Raw genomic sequence first — 15560 nt, forward strand, 5'->3', positions numbered from 1 at the left:
GCATTATTATAATTGATTATAAAAAGGGTAGTATGCTGATTTTAGATAGGTGCACCCATCCACCATCAAGGCACCATTAGAGAAAGAATTACACCGATTTTTCTCAGCCAGGGGATGCATCATTTCATCTTAGAATGTGAGTATAAATGAAGTGTATGCTTATGTTGTGATGCCTGTTCGCTTAACTAACTACTGTATATTCAATAAAATAATTGATTTTATCACTTATTGTGTCATACACAATCCTCCACAAAATTAAATGATCTGTAACTGTCCTAGAGATTGACACCTAAAGAGTTAGGTTTGGTTTTATTCTTTATTTTTAAATTACTAATTGGGAATGCATAAATCAAAGATTACACGGGCACCTTTGAGGTGGTGTCATCATTTCTCAAAGGCAGCTTTGATTGCTAGAAGCTCCTTATATAAAATCTCTTAATTTTGTTCTCCCAGAGTGTTTTTCAGGGATTAATAGGCACAGGGGAGCAGGTGCTATTGGGGGTCACATCTTTGGGAAAGTATTGCCCCGATTGCTCCATTAGATTAATCAGTCTTGATGACAAAGACACACGTCAGGTCAGGATGGATCAGGACTGGAGCACAAATGAAGGCCCTCTTGAATTGATCGAACACTCATTGAGCCTCTCAAGACCGGTGAAGGAGGTATGTTTGTGGAGGAGTGCTGTCAATGGGGCTGTTCATTCTGAGAACCCAGGAATGAAGCGCCTATAAAAATTAGTGAATCCCAGGAAGTGTTGGAGCTCCTTGATGTTCCAGTGGCCTGTCCAGCTCCGAACAGCATCCACCTTCCCAGGGTCCATTCTGAGGCCCTCAAGGGACAAGATGTCATGCAAATACTGCACAGAGTGCTGGTTGAAACTGCATTTCTTGAGTTTTACAAATAGGCCATGTTGTTGGAGCTGATACAGGACTTACCAGACATGTTAAATGTGCTACTCAAAGCTTTCTGAGAAGATGAGTATATCATTGAGATAGACTATGATATATTGGTCTAGGATGTCATGAAATATCTTGTTCACAAAGTGCTGGAATATTGCTGGAGCATTTGTAAGACCAAATAGCATTACCAAGTATTCGTAGTGGCTATACCAGTTCAAAAGGTCGTTTTCCACTCATTCTCTGCATAAATCTGCACCAGATTGTAGTCTCTTCTTAGGTCAAGCTTGGTAAATACCTGGGCTGATTGTATGTGGTCCAACAATTCTGTCATGAATGGGAGGGGGTAACAATTTCATAGAATCATAGAATATCAGGGTTGGAAGGGACCTCAGGAGGTCATCTAGTCCAACCCCCTGCTCAAAGCAGGACCGATCCCCAATTAAATCATCCCAGCCAGGGCTTTGTCAAGCCTGACCTTAAAAACTTCTAAGGAAGGAGATTCTACCACCTCCCTAGGTAACACATTCCAGTGTTTCACCACCCTCTTGGTGAAAAAGTTTTTCCTAATATCCAACCTAAACCTCCCTCACTGCAACTTGAGACCATTACTCCTTGTCCTGTCCTCTTCTACCACTAAGAATAGTCTAGAACCATCCTCTCTGGAACCACCTCTCAGGTAGTTGAAAGTAGCTATCAAATCCCCCCTCATTCTTCTCTTCTGCAGACTAAACAATCCCAGTTCCCTCAGCCTCTCCTCATAAGTCATGTGTTCCAGACCCTAATCATTTTTGTTGCCCTTCGCTGGACTCTCTCCAATTTATCCATATCCTTCTTGTAGTGTGGGGCCCAATACTGGACACAGTACTCCAGATGAGGCCTCACCAATGTCGAATAGAGGGGAACGATCACGTCCCTGATGGTTTCTGATGGTTAGCTGGTTGAGAGCCCGGTAATACATGTGTAGGTGCAGGTCTAATCATTCTTTAACTGGCAGGGGAGGTGGAAAGATGGATACATTCCTTGGCCATGTTAACCTGGTGATAGGATCACCAGGTGTCCAGCTCCAGCTCTGACGTGGCATAGATGCAGCCAGAAGTTATCTTGGCCCCAGGTTGCAGCTCAGTCGGACAATCATAGTCATGGTGTGGTGGTAAGATGTCCACTTTTTTCCCCTCACAAAATATCTGCAGTCATGGTACTTGGCGGGAAAAGCAAGAGCCAGCTCTGACAGTGGTCCCAGCTTGGCCACAGCCTGGACCGGAGGGTACCTCGGCAGCAACTTGGACTTGCGTCTTGAAGCCAGGACTTGTCCAGTGGTGTGCGCAAACAAACTTGCTGACAGAATTTAGAGTGGAAACTGACATTCTGCTCCCACCAGAGGACATGTGGGTCGTGAGCGACCAGCCATGAGACTCTGAGAATTATGGGGAAGTGGGATGAGCGGATCATATGATTTCTCAGTAGTCCTGGATAACAACTTCCAGAGGTACTGTTTTAATTGTTACCAGGCCTGAGGACAGGAGTGAGCTATCTATAGTCTCTGTGTGGCCATGCCCTGTTTTTTGCTGAACCAGGAAGGCCAAGGCTTGTGCTGTATTGGCATCTATAAAATTGTCCACAGCTCTGGAGAACTTGAGCACTCACTGAAGGGGAATTCGCTGGGGCTTCCCTAGGATGTGCAGGCAAACCTCGATTTGCAGGTGTGGTGAGGGCTTGTTGTGCCTTCGATGTGCTCCACTGAGAATTGGGGGGCATCAAGAGACTAATTACAAATCCTAGTTTTTCCTGGTCTGTGGGGTAGAACCAGGGTCAGAACAGGAAGAGCAGAAGACATTGGTGGAGGAAACCCCTAAATTTTTGGCAGTCTCCATTGCAACAAGGCATATTCATTATGTAGCCATGTAGGCTGCACCACTTCTGTTCATAACATGAGAAGTTCCCTTCTGGGGGCTGTCAACTCATTCAGGTGTATCTAGTGCCATTTGGGACATGCTGAGTAGGGAGTGGCCTCCTGATGCCATGTGCCCACAGGGCCAACCTTCTTCATGGGTTATGAGGAGTCCAGGCAAACTGTCAGGATCCTGGGCAAAGGTAGGCAGGACTAGTGGCAGGAGCTTGGGAGCTAGGAACCAAAGCCAGGGGTTAGAGCTTGTCGGAGTCAAGTGCAGAGTCCAAGTCAGGAGTCAAGCTGAGGCTAGAGCCAGAGATGGGGTCAGGAATGGAGCTCAGGGTCGGCATCAGGGTCAGTGTTTGAGTTTGGGGAGTCAATTGGCAGTCAAGATCCAAGTCAGAGCTGAGGTCAGTCCCAGAAGTTCAGAGGCAGAAAAGCATGGTAATCATGGCAGCTAGCTAGGGATTTACATTGTTGGCTGGACACTTCCTGGTATACCCCATGGACTTCTATGGGATCAAGGAGCCAATAAGGAGTCACTAAGACAACTGTCAGTCGGATCAATAGAGGCAGGACTTCCCGTGGCCTGCAACCTCTGCAGATTGTGTGTTGCAGGGAGGGGCTAAATTACAGCATGAGGATGCTATTTACCCAGTAGCCCTGAAAGCCCAGGTTCAAATCCTGTCAGTCCTCACATGAGGTCACAATCTGAGCAGGACTAAATGTGCGTGGGGAGGAATAAGGGATGTCTCCTTCCCTGCGCAGTTTTAAAAGGGCCGTGTCAATCTAGTGCAAAGAGACTAATAGGTATGTTGTGTGGAACATAATTTGCTTCAGGGTGGGGATCATAATTAGATTTCTCTGGGGAGAACATACTTTGCACACATTTCAGCATTTTCACTGATGAGCTTTGCTGCTGCTTCCGATCTGTAGGAAAGATGTCTGTTATTATTTAAGGGTTACGTTCCCTCCCGCCCCCCACTGGAAATTATTGCTTTAGGCAAACTAGTCATTGCTAAGACAACTAATCATGGGCCAAGTTCCAAGGCTTTTCTGATGATGTCTGATATCTAGGTTTTCTGATTTTAGGTTTGAACTGATAAACACCAATAAAATGCTCCGGTACACACACATAGAAATTGGTGTTTATCCAATAAACACCAGAATTGGTTATTCAGTTTGTGTTGACTTTGCTCCTGTCTCACAGCTGTTTGTTTATGTACGTGAAGGCACTGCTCTACTACTCAAGTATCTAAGGGCTTGTCTACATGGAGCAGTAATGCAGATTACAGCAGGGGGGTGATTTCTAAATAACGTTGCACATTAATTGGTCCATGTAGGCCTTGCTGGTGTGCAATAAAGGTTCCCTAGTGTGTTTTAACGTAGTGCTGTTTGAAGCAGTACATCGTGTATGTACTGAAACAGCCCTGAAAAAACCCAATTTATGGATATCTACATAGAACTCAAAATTGTTAAAAATGAACCCTGAAAAGTGAAATTAATATACCCTGAAAAACACAAGCCCTCATTATTGCTTATTAGAAACATCTAAAGTTACAGGGCAGTGGGATATGTGATGCATTGTTGTTGGTTATATTATATAGGGGAAAGGAGATCTTGTGTAGTTCAAGAACTGGCCTGGGACACGGGAGAAGAGTAGAATTCACTTCCTAGCTCTGCAGCAGACTTCCTGTGTGATCTTAGACAAGTCATTCAATCTCTCTGTGTCTCCATGTGCAGTCTAGACTGGCATAACAAACCCTTCCCAACCTCACAGAAGCGTGGTGAGAATTAATTAATTAGTGTCTGTGAAGTGAGACACTGTGACAATGGAGACCACATAAGCACTTACACAGACCAGGGCCTCGACCGTGCAAACACTTATGCCCAACTTTAAGCATGTGAGTAATCCCATTGACTTTGATTCACATACTTAAAATTTGACATGTGTGGAAGCATTTGCAGGATCAGGACACAAACTAGCTATCCCCACAGGGGAAAGAGACAAAGAGCCAAGCTTGCCAGGCAGAAAAGAGTAACATCTGATGAAGCTTTATGTAGTTTATTTCCTAATTTGGCCCCCTCGCATGATGGGAAATGTGTGGCTGTTCTTTGCAGGCAGTAATTAAATGGCTGCTAACTGTATTCAAAACCATAGGAATTAAAAAACAAATCCTTCTTTAGGGGGGAAAAAAGGGTTCAGGACATTTTAAAATACAGAAGAGTTCTTTTGTGTAAGGACATGAGGCTGATCAGTCCCGGGATTTTTAGTAATTGTCTTGGTACAGTGTTGCCAATCGCAGAAGTTGCATGAGACTGAACCCCGGAAAAGCTACCTGAGGTTATTTTAAACACCAGGAGGTTTGCATTAAATCAACCCCTCCTTCAAAAAAAATGAACAAAAAAACCATTTCTTGGTCTCTGTCCAGATTTTTTTTATTAATTTTCATTTAATTTATTTATGTATTTTATTAACTTTGAGGAGAGTGAGCGGAATGTGTGTCTGTGCACATGCACATGTATGTGTGCATTACACACACAGCATGAAATTCAAGCTGAAGTGTACCAAAAATTCACACCCAAGCTGGGAGCACTTATGACACTAGAATGAATTACAAGGAGTCCGGTGGCACCTTAAAGACTAACAGATTTATTTGGGCATAAGCTTTCATGGGTAAAAGCTGACATATGAAGAGAAGGGAGTTACCTCACAAGTGGAGAACCAGTATTGACAGAGCCAATTCGATCAGGGTGGATGTAGTCCACTCCCAATAACTGATGAGGAGGTTATTGGGAGTGGACTACATCCACCCTGATCGAATTGGCATTGTCAATACTGGTTCTCCACTTGTGAGGTAACTCCCTTCTCTTCATATGTCAGTATATAATGCCTGCATCTGTAATTTTCACTCCATGCATCTGAAGAAGTGGTTTTTTTTACCCACAAAAGCTTATGCCCAAATAAATCTGTTCACCTTTAAGGTGCCACCGGACTCCTTGTTGTTTTTGTGGATACAGACTAACAAAGCTACCCCCCTGATACCAACATGAATTCGATGATGAAAATCCTCCCATTTGCGCAGATAAATTGGCAAATGAAACCTAGTGGGATTTAAGGCTAGGGTTGCCAGGTGTCCGGTTTTCAACTGGAATGCCCGGTTGAAAAGGGACCCTGGCAGCTCCGTTCAGCAGCGCAGTGGGGGCCTGGGGCTAAGGCAGGCTTAATACCTGCCCTAGCTCCGTGTGGCTCCCGGAAGCATCCGCCAGGTCCCTGCAGCTCCTAGACGCATGGGTGGCCAGGGAGGCTCCGTGCTCTGTCTACGCCCCTAGTGCTGGCTCTGCAGCTCCCATTGGCCGGGCACTGCAGCAAGCCTCCCTGGCTGCCTTGCACCCCAACCATCTCCCGCAGTCTGGATTCCCCTCCCACACCCAAACTCCCTCCTGGAGCCCACACCCCCCACAACACCCCAACCCTCTGCCCCAGCCTGGAGTCCCCCCTGAACCCCTAATTTCTGGCCCTACCCCAGAGCCTGCAGCCGGAGCCCTTACTTCCTCCTGCATCCCAACCCCCTGCCGCAGCCCGGTGAAAGTGAGTGAGGGTGGGGGAGAGCAAGTGGCAGAGGGAGGGGGTGGAGCAAGTTGGGGTGGGGCCTCAGAGAGGGGATGGGGCAGGGCAGGGGTATTTGGTTTTGTGCAATTGGAAAGTTGGCAACCCTAGTTAAGGCCCCTTGATTTTCTATGTTCGGCACTAATGATAGGATTGCCAACATCTCAACAGAATAGGAGCTGTGTTCTTTATAATGCTTGAACTGTTTCATGTCATCTATACTAGCAGGAGAAATAAAGGACCCCAAGGGGCTGGACTGGCTTTCAGTTCACCTTTAAAACAGCATGCATGTCTTCTGCCTAAACTCTTATAGTTATATAGCATCAACGTGGAGGGCCCTTGATACAGCAGTGATGCTGCCATTCTGCTGTATCTATCTGGGACAGGATGCCAGCATCCCGTACAGCATGGCGGAGCATTCTGCACGCCACCACACACTGCTCGACGGGGACTCCTATCACACTCTGGCATAGTGACTTTTTGGAATGGGGCTGGATGCAGAGCCGAAGGCTGCAGTCGCTGAAGTAGGTTGGGAGTGGATGGTGCTCAGCATCTTGTGGGATTAGTCTGCCAGTTCATTGTAACTCTCCTCTCTGAAACCCTGCAGCCCTCTGGGAATGCTGATCTCTGTGAACATAGGGCATGTTGAATTTCAAAGCTGAATGGAACATTGTCCTGAGGCATTGGATCCATTCAGCTTATTGTATAGAATCTTAGGCATTGTTGGCTGTCTTTGACTTCGACCTTCACAATAAAAACGGTGGAGCTAATGCCGCCATGCAAATCTAACTTCTAAACCAATTATCCACTAGCAGTGGTCTGGGAAGGAATGTGTTTGAAATGAAAATTACATTAAACTTTCCATCTCCGAAGAGAACCAGTATATCAATATCCAAATCAAATAACAGCAAAGCCCTTTTGTCTGTCAGATAGGAATAAGAATACATTATGTCTGTAATATAATTTTCCAGGTATCTCTAAAATGATGAGGTTTAAATTAAAATAAATATGACTGCATGCCTTTGAAGAGTTCATCTGGCTCAAGCATTCTATTGGAACAGCTGTAGTGCAAGAAAGTAAATATGTTTTTTTTTATATTATCCACACTTATGAGCAACAGCTGTCCAGGGTACCTGATGGGAAGACATTGGGTAGAGGAAATAATTTGTATATTCCCAAGTGTGCTTGATAAAAATCAGAGTTAGGAAAACTGACTTGTATGTAGTTTGAAGTTTCAGCCAGATGGACCTGGTAAATAATGAACTTGGTCTGATCTGTATATAACTCATATTCCTCCTTAAACCCTTTTAGATAGTAAACATTTTGGCAGTGGGGCTGTCTTTATTTATGTATGTGGTACAGGCCAAACAGACTGGTGCTAAATAAATAGTCAATGAAGATTATTATGCTGTAGTACCATTTGCCTATCTGGCTGGCAACATGCTTAGCTTTTAGGGAGTTCCCATACCACTCCCCCCTTTTTATTTTAATTTTTGCAAATAAAATTGAGAATAGGAAATACTCCATGCTGCCCCCCTATAGTAGTAGCCAGAGATATGGACTGCACATTGTATACACATTTTCCACCCACTGGAGAGAAGTAAATCAACAGTGTTCCATTCAGCAGAATTCACTCAGTGCCACGTCCTTTTGGAGTTTCACAAACCAGTGCTCCCTCAGACCTCCCGGCTTGCATGGGTGCAGTTGTAGCCTTGGGTTTGCAAATGACATAGTGTTGCCTGCTCTGTTCATTTGGCAGCTGTGATGAGTACAAAGCATCTGCACAAAGGTCCCAGTTCAGGAAAGCATTTCAAACTCTTGCTTAACTCCTTTCCTGTTCATAAAAGCACACGCCTGGGTGCTTTCCAGAATAGGGAGAAGAGACTTAGGTTTTTCAATTCTGCCTCTCTTTACAGGAGCAAAACTTCTGCACCTTTTAAGTAGACTCGCTTGAAAGCCAGGAGAGTTGTTGAATTAGATTGTAAATTCTTTGAAGCAATGGGGATAATTTTGTACAGTTCCTAGCACAATGGGGTCCTGGCCTGTGACTGGGCCTTCTAAGCACGCTGCTAATACAAATAAATAATAATAATAATATAATATTCCAGAAAACCACCAGTCAGAACTTATGTGAGCTGGGGTGACCTTCGGGGTGGGCAATCAGGGTGGCTACCCTGGGCACCAATGTTCAGGGGTGCCAAATCCTTGGGGGGGGGGTTTGGTCCACTTGTTTTTTCTTGACAGATGTTTTTATTGCTTTTGCTTGTGCATTTTGAGCGGGGTTAGGGATGGGGCATTGAAAATGTTTTCTACCCTAGGTGACAAAACCTATAGGGCCAGTCCTGTGCTCAAGAATCATGTTTTTAAAATTCACATTGTCACAGAATGGATTTGAGTAGGGCTGGATGGGAGGAACGTTTGCAGGGACGTTGTTGCACCTAAGCAATAGAAGTATAATGACTAGAGGATACTGATACAAAATTATGATACAACCTTGAACGTCTCTGAACACCAGAGACCCTTCGATCAGCGAGTGGGCGTGCTGGCCCTATAGACTGCTAAGTCAGTCTGTTACTTAGATGTGAGTCTGTTATAGCCCTAACTAGAGAGCATCTTTACCTCAAACTGTAGCAACTCATGCTTTTAGCTCTGCAGGTTCCCGGTGCGTCACCCAAGAGGGCAGCTGTCATATGCTCAGTGTTCCAAGGATTCCACAGAATTTGTGGAGGTTAGGAAAAGTGTAGACATCTTTTCCTTTCATTGTGTTCTTATTTTGTGGTGTCATTGCACTTCTATGTTTTAGCCTGGAGCAAAAAGGGGACAGCTGAACTGGCATTTCTGCCCCAGCCATAGTATTCCATGGATGTATCTGCTTTCTCAGAAGGTACCCAGACAAATTTTACAGATTCCAAGTCACTTGGATAGGGTTCTGATGAGCTGCTTAAGTATCCTAAGTCTCTCAGGAGAACCTTACAGGGCATCTCCATCATTAGAAACAATGTCAGTGTCCTCCTTTAAAAAGCAGCCTGCCTGCTGCAGCTTTGTTTTCTTTAAATGCCTCAGCAGGGGACCATTATCCTGCAACAACATTATGCTCCATTAACATTAATTATTAGGAATGCGAGTGTGTAATTACAAATATAAATACAATGGGCCTAATTAATCCTGGAAGCTGAAATGTAAGCTAGAAAACGATCTCTTTGCAAAAATCCAAAGCCATGCTCTGTCTGTGTTTTGTGCAGGTGACTCTAGCCTCTCTTCAGCCTGCGTTCATGAGAACAGCGTGCACAGTAGAATATTTCAGATCTTATACAGGAACGAAGAGATTGTTATTAACGAATCGATGAACTTCAGGGTCCACTTACTCCTAGATGGCGAGAGGGTGAGTTTTCATTGGATGTGAATAAAATGGATACTTTTCTGTTATAATGTGCAGGTGGTATCCAGATGTCAGGCTTTCAACTGGATTCTAGAACAGAGTTGAAACTGATGGCTGGTCATGTCATCTGTGCTCCAGCCAGCACTGGAGGACCTGCTCCATCTCTCTTGGAGCTTCCTGGGGCACATGGGGAGTGTGCAGTCTGCAGCGTCCTTTTGGCTAGTACAACCTTTTTTCCCACTTGGTACACCCAGAGCTGGCTGCTATTGGGAGGTTGGGGGGAGCAGGGTCATGGCCCCACCTTCTCTCTTGGATGGTTTGTGAGCCCTGTGGGCACTAGGGAAGGAGCAATCCCTGTGCTCCCTAGAGAGCCGGCTGCGCAATTCTGCTTTATCCTTTCACAGCGTGGAGATGCATGTTCTTTGTGCCTTCCACCCACGTTGTTTACACATACAGTCTGATTGGTATCCCCATTCCTATGTTGCCTCTGTACAAGGACTGTCATTCAATGCTGTCATTCATACCTGCTCTCAGTAACGATGAAGATTTCAAGAGATCAGCTGCTCTTACAGAAATTCAGAAAATAAGACGCTTCTGGTCCTGCATACAATTTGGAATAAATTCCCCAGGTTAGGTTTGGGACTGGCAATTCAACCTCTTCCCCTCCCCTGCTTCTCTTAATATCCTGAAATTCAAAGAGGAGCAGATTCAGTGTCCTGGCATTGGCTTATCTGAACGTACAAGTAGCTTTAAAAACAGTTATGGTATAAGGTCTGTTTTAGTTAAAGCTACTAGAAAAACCTAATGTAAGCTCATTTGAACTGCTTCCTCTCCTCTATTCTTACCGTGGGATTGATCTCCTATGTTCTCTCCTAAAACATTTTGTTTCTAGTTTTATGTATGTTTATATGAGAAATGGACAATCATGAACTGTGAAGGAAGGAAAAAATACCCTCCTTTCACATATTGTGAAATTTGACAGAAAACAATTCTAACAAATTCAGCTGCAAATTAATTTACCCTCATGATGCAAAATCTGTCATTAATCAGTCTCTCTCCCCAAGTTACAGTGACTTCCACTGGGCTGAGTGGCTTCATGCTGACTGCTGCATTAGCATTTGGGACAGTTTTTCCTGCCAAAAATGAAAATGATCCTGCCAGATTCCTCACACCAGCTCAAACTCATCCCTGTGCCTGATGCGTTGTGTGGAGCGTGGTTTAGATAATAAGCTCCTAAGGGAAGTGACAGGGGCCTGATTCGCCACTCGCACACTGGCTTTACACAGATACCAACTCTGTTGTCTACACTGGAGTCACACCAGAGCAATTCAGGAGTAAATGAAAGAATAATCAGACCCCATGTCGACTTACATATTTACACGTCACCGGATATACTGCTGGCACTCTGTAAATAATAAGTAACAATCACTTTGTCACTCAGAAACTTTGGTACTTTTCATTCCTTTGTTTGACAGCTTATTTATCACATGATAGAACTGCATCCTGCCAGCCTTTCTCCGATCAAGTAGCGCCTAGCTTTGCAAGCAGTGGAGGAAGGTCCTACTCTGCATGAGTAAGGGTGGAAGAGTCACCGGGACACAGAGCTGATCAATGACCAATAAAATTAGTTAGAAAGTCAGACTGGGCGACTTGGGTGCTTGAGTCACTATCCTCTGTGCATTTTGGCTGTTGGAGCTTGGTTTATAAAATATTCCAATAAACAAGCTGTGTGCAAGGCCAAACGATGTTTGAGTAATTCCATCTAGAGGATAGGCTGCTAACAGTGTACTCAGTACAAAAAAACAGTAATATTGGGTAGATTTTGGGTAGAGTCTCTCCTTGTGATCTGTTTACATAACCCAAGAGAAGCTTAAATATCCTTTGCACTTAAAAAGCTGGAAATAACTCTGGAGTCCAGCAGTAGCTGGAAGATGCCCCCAATTATGAGGCTTGGAGGAGCAATGAGTGCACCAGTCACCATCTAAATATGCCTCATTAAAACTCTCTAGTGTTGTGGCAGTTGGCTCTGCCTCATTCTAATATCCCAGAATGCATCATTCTTTGATTTTATTGGAAATTATGGTGTGAGGTAGAATAAGCCCACAGGGTTACAAAGGAGCCTAATTTATTTTCTCATGGTTTTCAATTTCTTTTTACATAATAATAATAATTAATACATTATGTTGTTATTGATAATAAAAAGTTGGTTCCATGCTCTTCAGTAAATGGTGATAGGACTGAATGATGCATTCTGGGGTGAGATGGTAGAGTAGAGCTACCCGACATGAATCTGGGATTCCCTACAGTCAATTTTTAGCTGGTTCTGTTCTCTCAACCTGCGTATTGGGGGCACGCAGCACCAATGCTCAAATTGGCCATAGGGAAATAGAATTTCCATTGGCTTACTTTTTTGAATTGTAAGCTGCCTTTTAAAGATGTCTTCCAGAGGAGAATATACACCTAAGTGTTTATATAGAATTCCAAAGCAACTGTGTTCCACTAAAACTTGAGGGCATGATCAACAGATTATTCATGTGAAAGGAAAGCCTATCCCTGGATAAAGGCCCCAAGGCCCAGATTTTTGAAGGTATTTAGGTGGTTTGGAGGTATCTAAAGTCATCAGGGTGGAAAAGACATTTCAAATAGGCTCTCCCTGTTTCAGGTCTCATTGCTAACTCCAGAGCTAGTCATGTGCACGTCACATCACATAGTGAGGAGAAGCCATTTAATCCTTGCTGTTCCCTGCTGTGTGCCACATTTGCCCCTCCACTGTATCTTTAGTGCCAACCATCATGGCTGGGAGTTGTGGGAAACAGTTGGGCTGTTGTAGGGAAAGGCTACACTAGAACCCCTTGAGCCTGATTCTGACCTCATTTACACTGGAGAAAGAATCTGATCTAAAGCCTGTTGTAGTCAATGGGGTTATATTGATGTAGAGCTGGTCAGGACTTTTCTATTGGAATAAATGCAGTGTCTGCAGAATTGAAATTTCCCATAGGAATATTTTGATTTGCTGAATTTTTTTTTTCATTTTTTGCATTGGGAAAATTGAAATGAAAATATTCCATTGAATGGAGAGCACTTTGTAGTATCTTATCTTGTAAGTTCTCATTCTTCTGGTAACTCTTGCTGATTTCAATGGGAGTAGCAGGTGCTCAACATCTCTTAAAATCAGATGCCAAATTCCATCCACACTTGGTGGATGGGACTTGATCTGTCTCAGGCACAGTCCGTGGATTGAATCCCTAGTTCAAACGCAGACTACAATTCCAAGAGCTTTGCTGTGTAATAATTATTTCCTTTGTATCCAGCAGTGACTGTGACTTGAGTTTTAGTAACAACAATACGCTTTTTTTAAAAAAAGTCTTGTTTTGATAAACATGCTTGCAGGTATTTCAAGACAAATATTCAATATGTAGAGGCTGGAATTTCGTCATCTCAGGTCCCACCAAGAGCTATCATATGCTGCACTGCAAAATAACAGATTACTTTGGGAGGGTTTAAGTACCTTTACTTTGATCATTATGACAACGCTAACTCCTTGAATTCTAATTCCCCCCCCCCCCCCAACACACACACGCATGCACATAAAATATGTTGTTTCACCTTTGCAAGATGTAGTTAAAGCAAATGTTAGACCAGGTATCATATAATTCATGCATATCTGTGTAGGTCTGGTGCCTTTGAAATGTCTTTAGTGGGTTACTGATACAAGACCTTTTGCTGCAAGGAGCTGAGTACATGCTACAGTATGCTGGTGTACAGCAATGTCATTGCAGAGAATGTATTATTATACACAGAGGAGTAGTTCTTTTTCTTTCAAGTAGAGGACAGGGTACACTAACCAGTAACACCTTCTTCAGTCTCTGTGCTGCATTGCTGTGGTCTGTTAAACAGTCATTGTGTTGTACCTGAGAAGGAGCTGCATTTTAGTAATAGAAGAACTGATTTCTGCTTGTATTTCAGTTAACTAAAACTAAATGTAAGACATTGTTATAAACTCTACTAACATTGCATTGCAGGTTGAGAAAAGTGAAACAGACAATTGTTAGAGGATTAGATTCTGCTTTCATTTTTAGCATGTATTTCGATTGGCTTTAATTGTGTCAAACTATATGGTGCACTGCTAGATCCATTCTTTCCAAGGTTAATATAAATTAACTTGCAGCTCACCTTATTTTCTTTTTCATAAAAACAAATTCAAATTCTTTTATTAACAATAAAATATCAGGAAAAACTTCCTGATGATGAGCTCTATTAGACGAGGGTGTCAAACACTCCGTTTGCAGGCCAGATCTGGCCCAAATGGTGTATTTATTTGGCCTGCTTAGTACATCCAGATTCTGCACAATCTAAGCTTTCCTTAAATTTTTTTACCCCTCATGTTTTGCAACTCAAATCTTCCTAATGTGAGCCAATTGCAAACCGATAAAGTCCATTCTTCCTGAGTCTTCAGAGAGCCTGTAACAAAGGCTCTGAGGGGTATGAACTCCCTTCTAATCTCATTGGGATGTTAACTATAAAGACTAAGGGATTAACTGTTTGCAGTGTTGTAGCCATGTTGGTCCCAAGATACTAGAGACACAAGGTAGGTGAGGTAATATCTTTTATTGGACCAATTTCTGTTTGTGAAAGAGACAAGCTTTTGAGTTTACATTCTGTAACCCACTAACCCTCCTTTGTCCTATGACTGCAGAGTCTTGAATGGTGCCTTGCAACATGTGTAAACTCCTTCTGCTAAACAATGTGTTCCACTTTGTATTTAGCTGTGATGCTCTGAGTATCTTTCCCAGACCTAAAGAGCTCTGTGTAGGTTGTCTCTTCCACCAGTGGAAGGTGGTCCAATAAAAGATACTACCTCATAATTAACTATTTAATTTATGATTGTTTTGTCAGTAATTGGACTCTACAGTAATTATTGATTGAGAACCACCATAGTTCTATATGAATGGAGAAGGAAAACTAATCCTTGCTCTCAGTAAATTCACAATAAAATTCAGACTAATAATCTCCTGAAGAGCAAGTTGAGCTTTCCATTACTTGGAACATCTAAACTTGGAGGAGATAAAACACTACAAATGTTCTGGGTGGGTATGACATTCCTCAATTTGGACTGTTGAACAGCTGTGTCCGGTCAATTTTCCAACCTGGGCTGCCTTTTACACTGCTTTGCTGTGAGAACAACCACTCCTGGCCTGTTCATAAACAGCCTCTAGCATGAAGCATCCCTCCAGTCTGAATGATATGAGTGCTCTAGCTAGTTACTCCTGAATTATAGTGCAGAGTGACACCAGCAAATGCTCAGTCCCAGACTTGTCCCCAGAAATGTGCATCTTGTACTGCCCAGCTCCCTCTTGGACAATACAAGCTCCTATAAACTCTGTCATTTCATTAATAGAAAATGATATGCACAAACCCTATTATAGCTAATGGAGGTTCCCAAACCATTGGAGGTTCCCTCCACTGGTTCAGTCCAAATATACTAGCTTAGTTAAAACAATAAAACAAGTTTATTAACTACAGAAAGATAGATTTTAAGGGATTACAAGTAATGAGGCACAAAAATCAGAATTGGTTACAAAGAAATAAAAGAGAAAAGACAAACTAATACCTGATTTAACAAGCTAAGTGGACTTAAAGCAATAGGATTTCTCTCACCATTTTTTCACAGCAGTCTGACTGGATTTTTCAACCAGGACCCCTCCCGCAGTTCAATTCCCTCCTTTCTCTTTTAAACATTGTTGATGCCGTGAGTAGAGATGAAGGGAGAGAGGTGATTTGAG

The 15560-nt window shown here is 43.2% G+C and overlaps 1 protein-coding gene across 1 annotated transcript in view; it reads left to right on the plus strand.

Annotated features, from left to right (window-relative positions):
* Nucleotides 1-15560, plus strand: part of FAM135B (family with sequence similarity 135 member B) — a 327919-nt gene that overhangs the window by 200005 nt on the left and 112354 nt on the right. The window contains exon 4 of the mRNA XM_043539051.1: nucleotides 9641-9780. Within this exon, the coding sequence (XP_043394986.1) occupies nucleotides 9641-9780 (140 nt within the window). The remainder of the gene's footprint in view (nucleotides 1-9640; nucleotides 9781-15560) is intronic.

This window comes from Chelonia mydas, chromosome 2 (genome assembly GCF_015237465.2).
Source record: "Chelonia mydas isolate rCheMyd1 chromosome 2, rCheMyd1.pri.v2, whole genome shotgun sequence".
Lineage (NCBI taxonomy): Eukaryota > Metazoa > Chordata > Testudines > Cheloniidae > Chelonia > Chelonia mydas.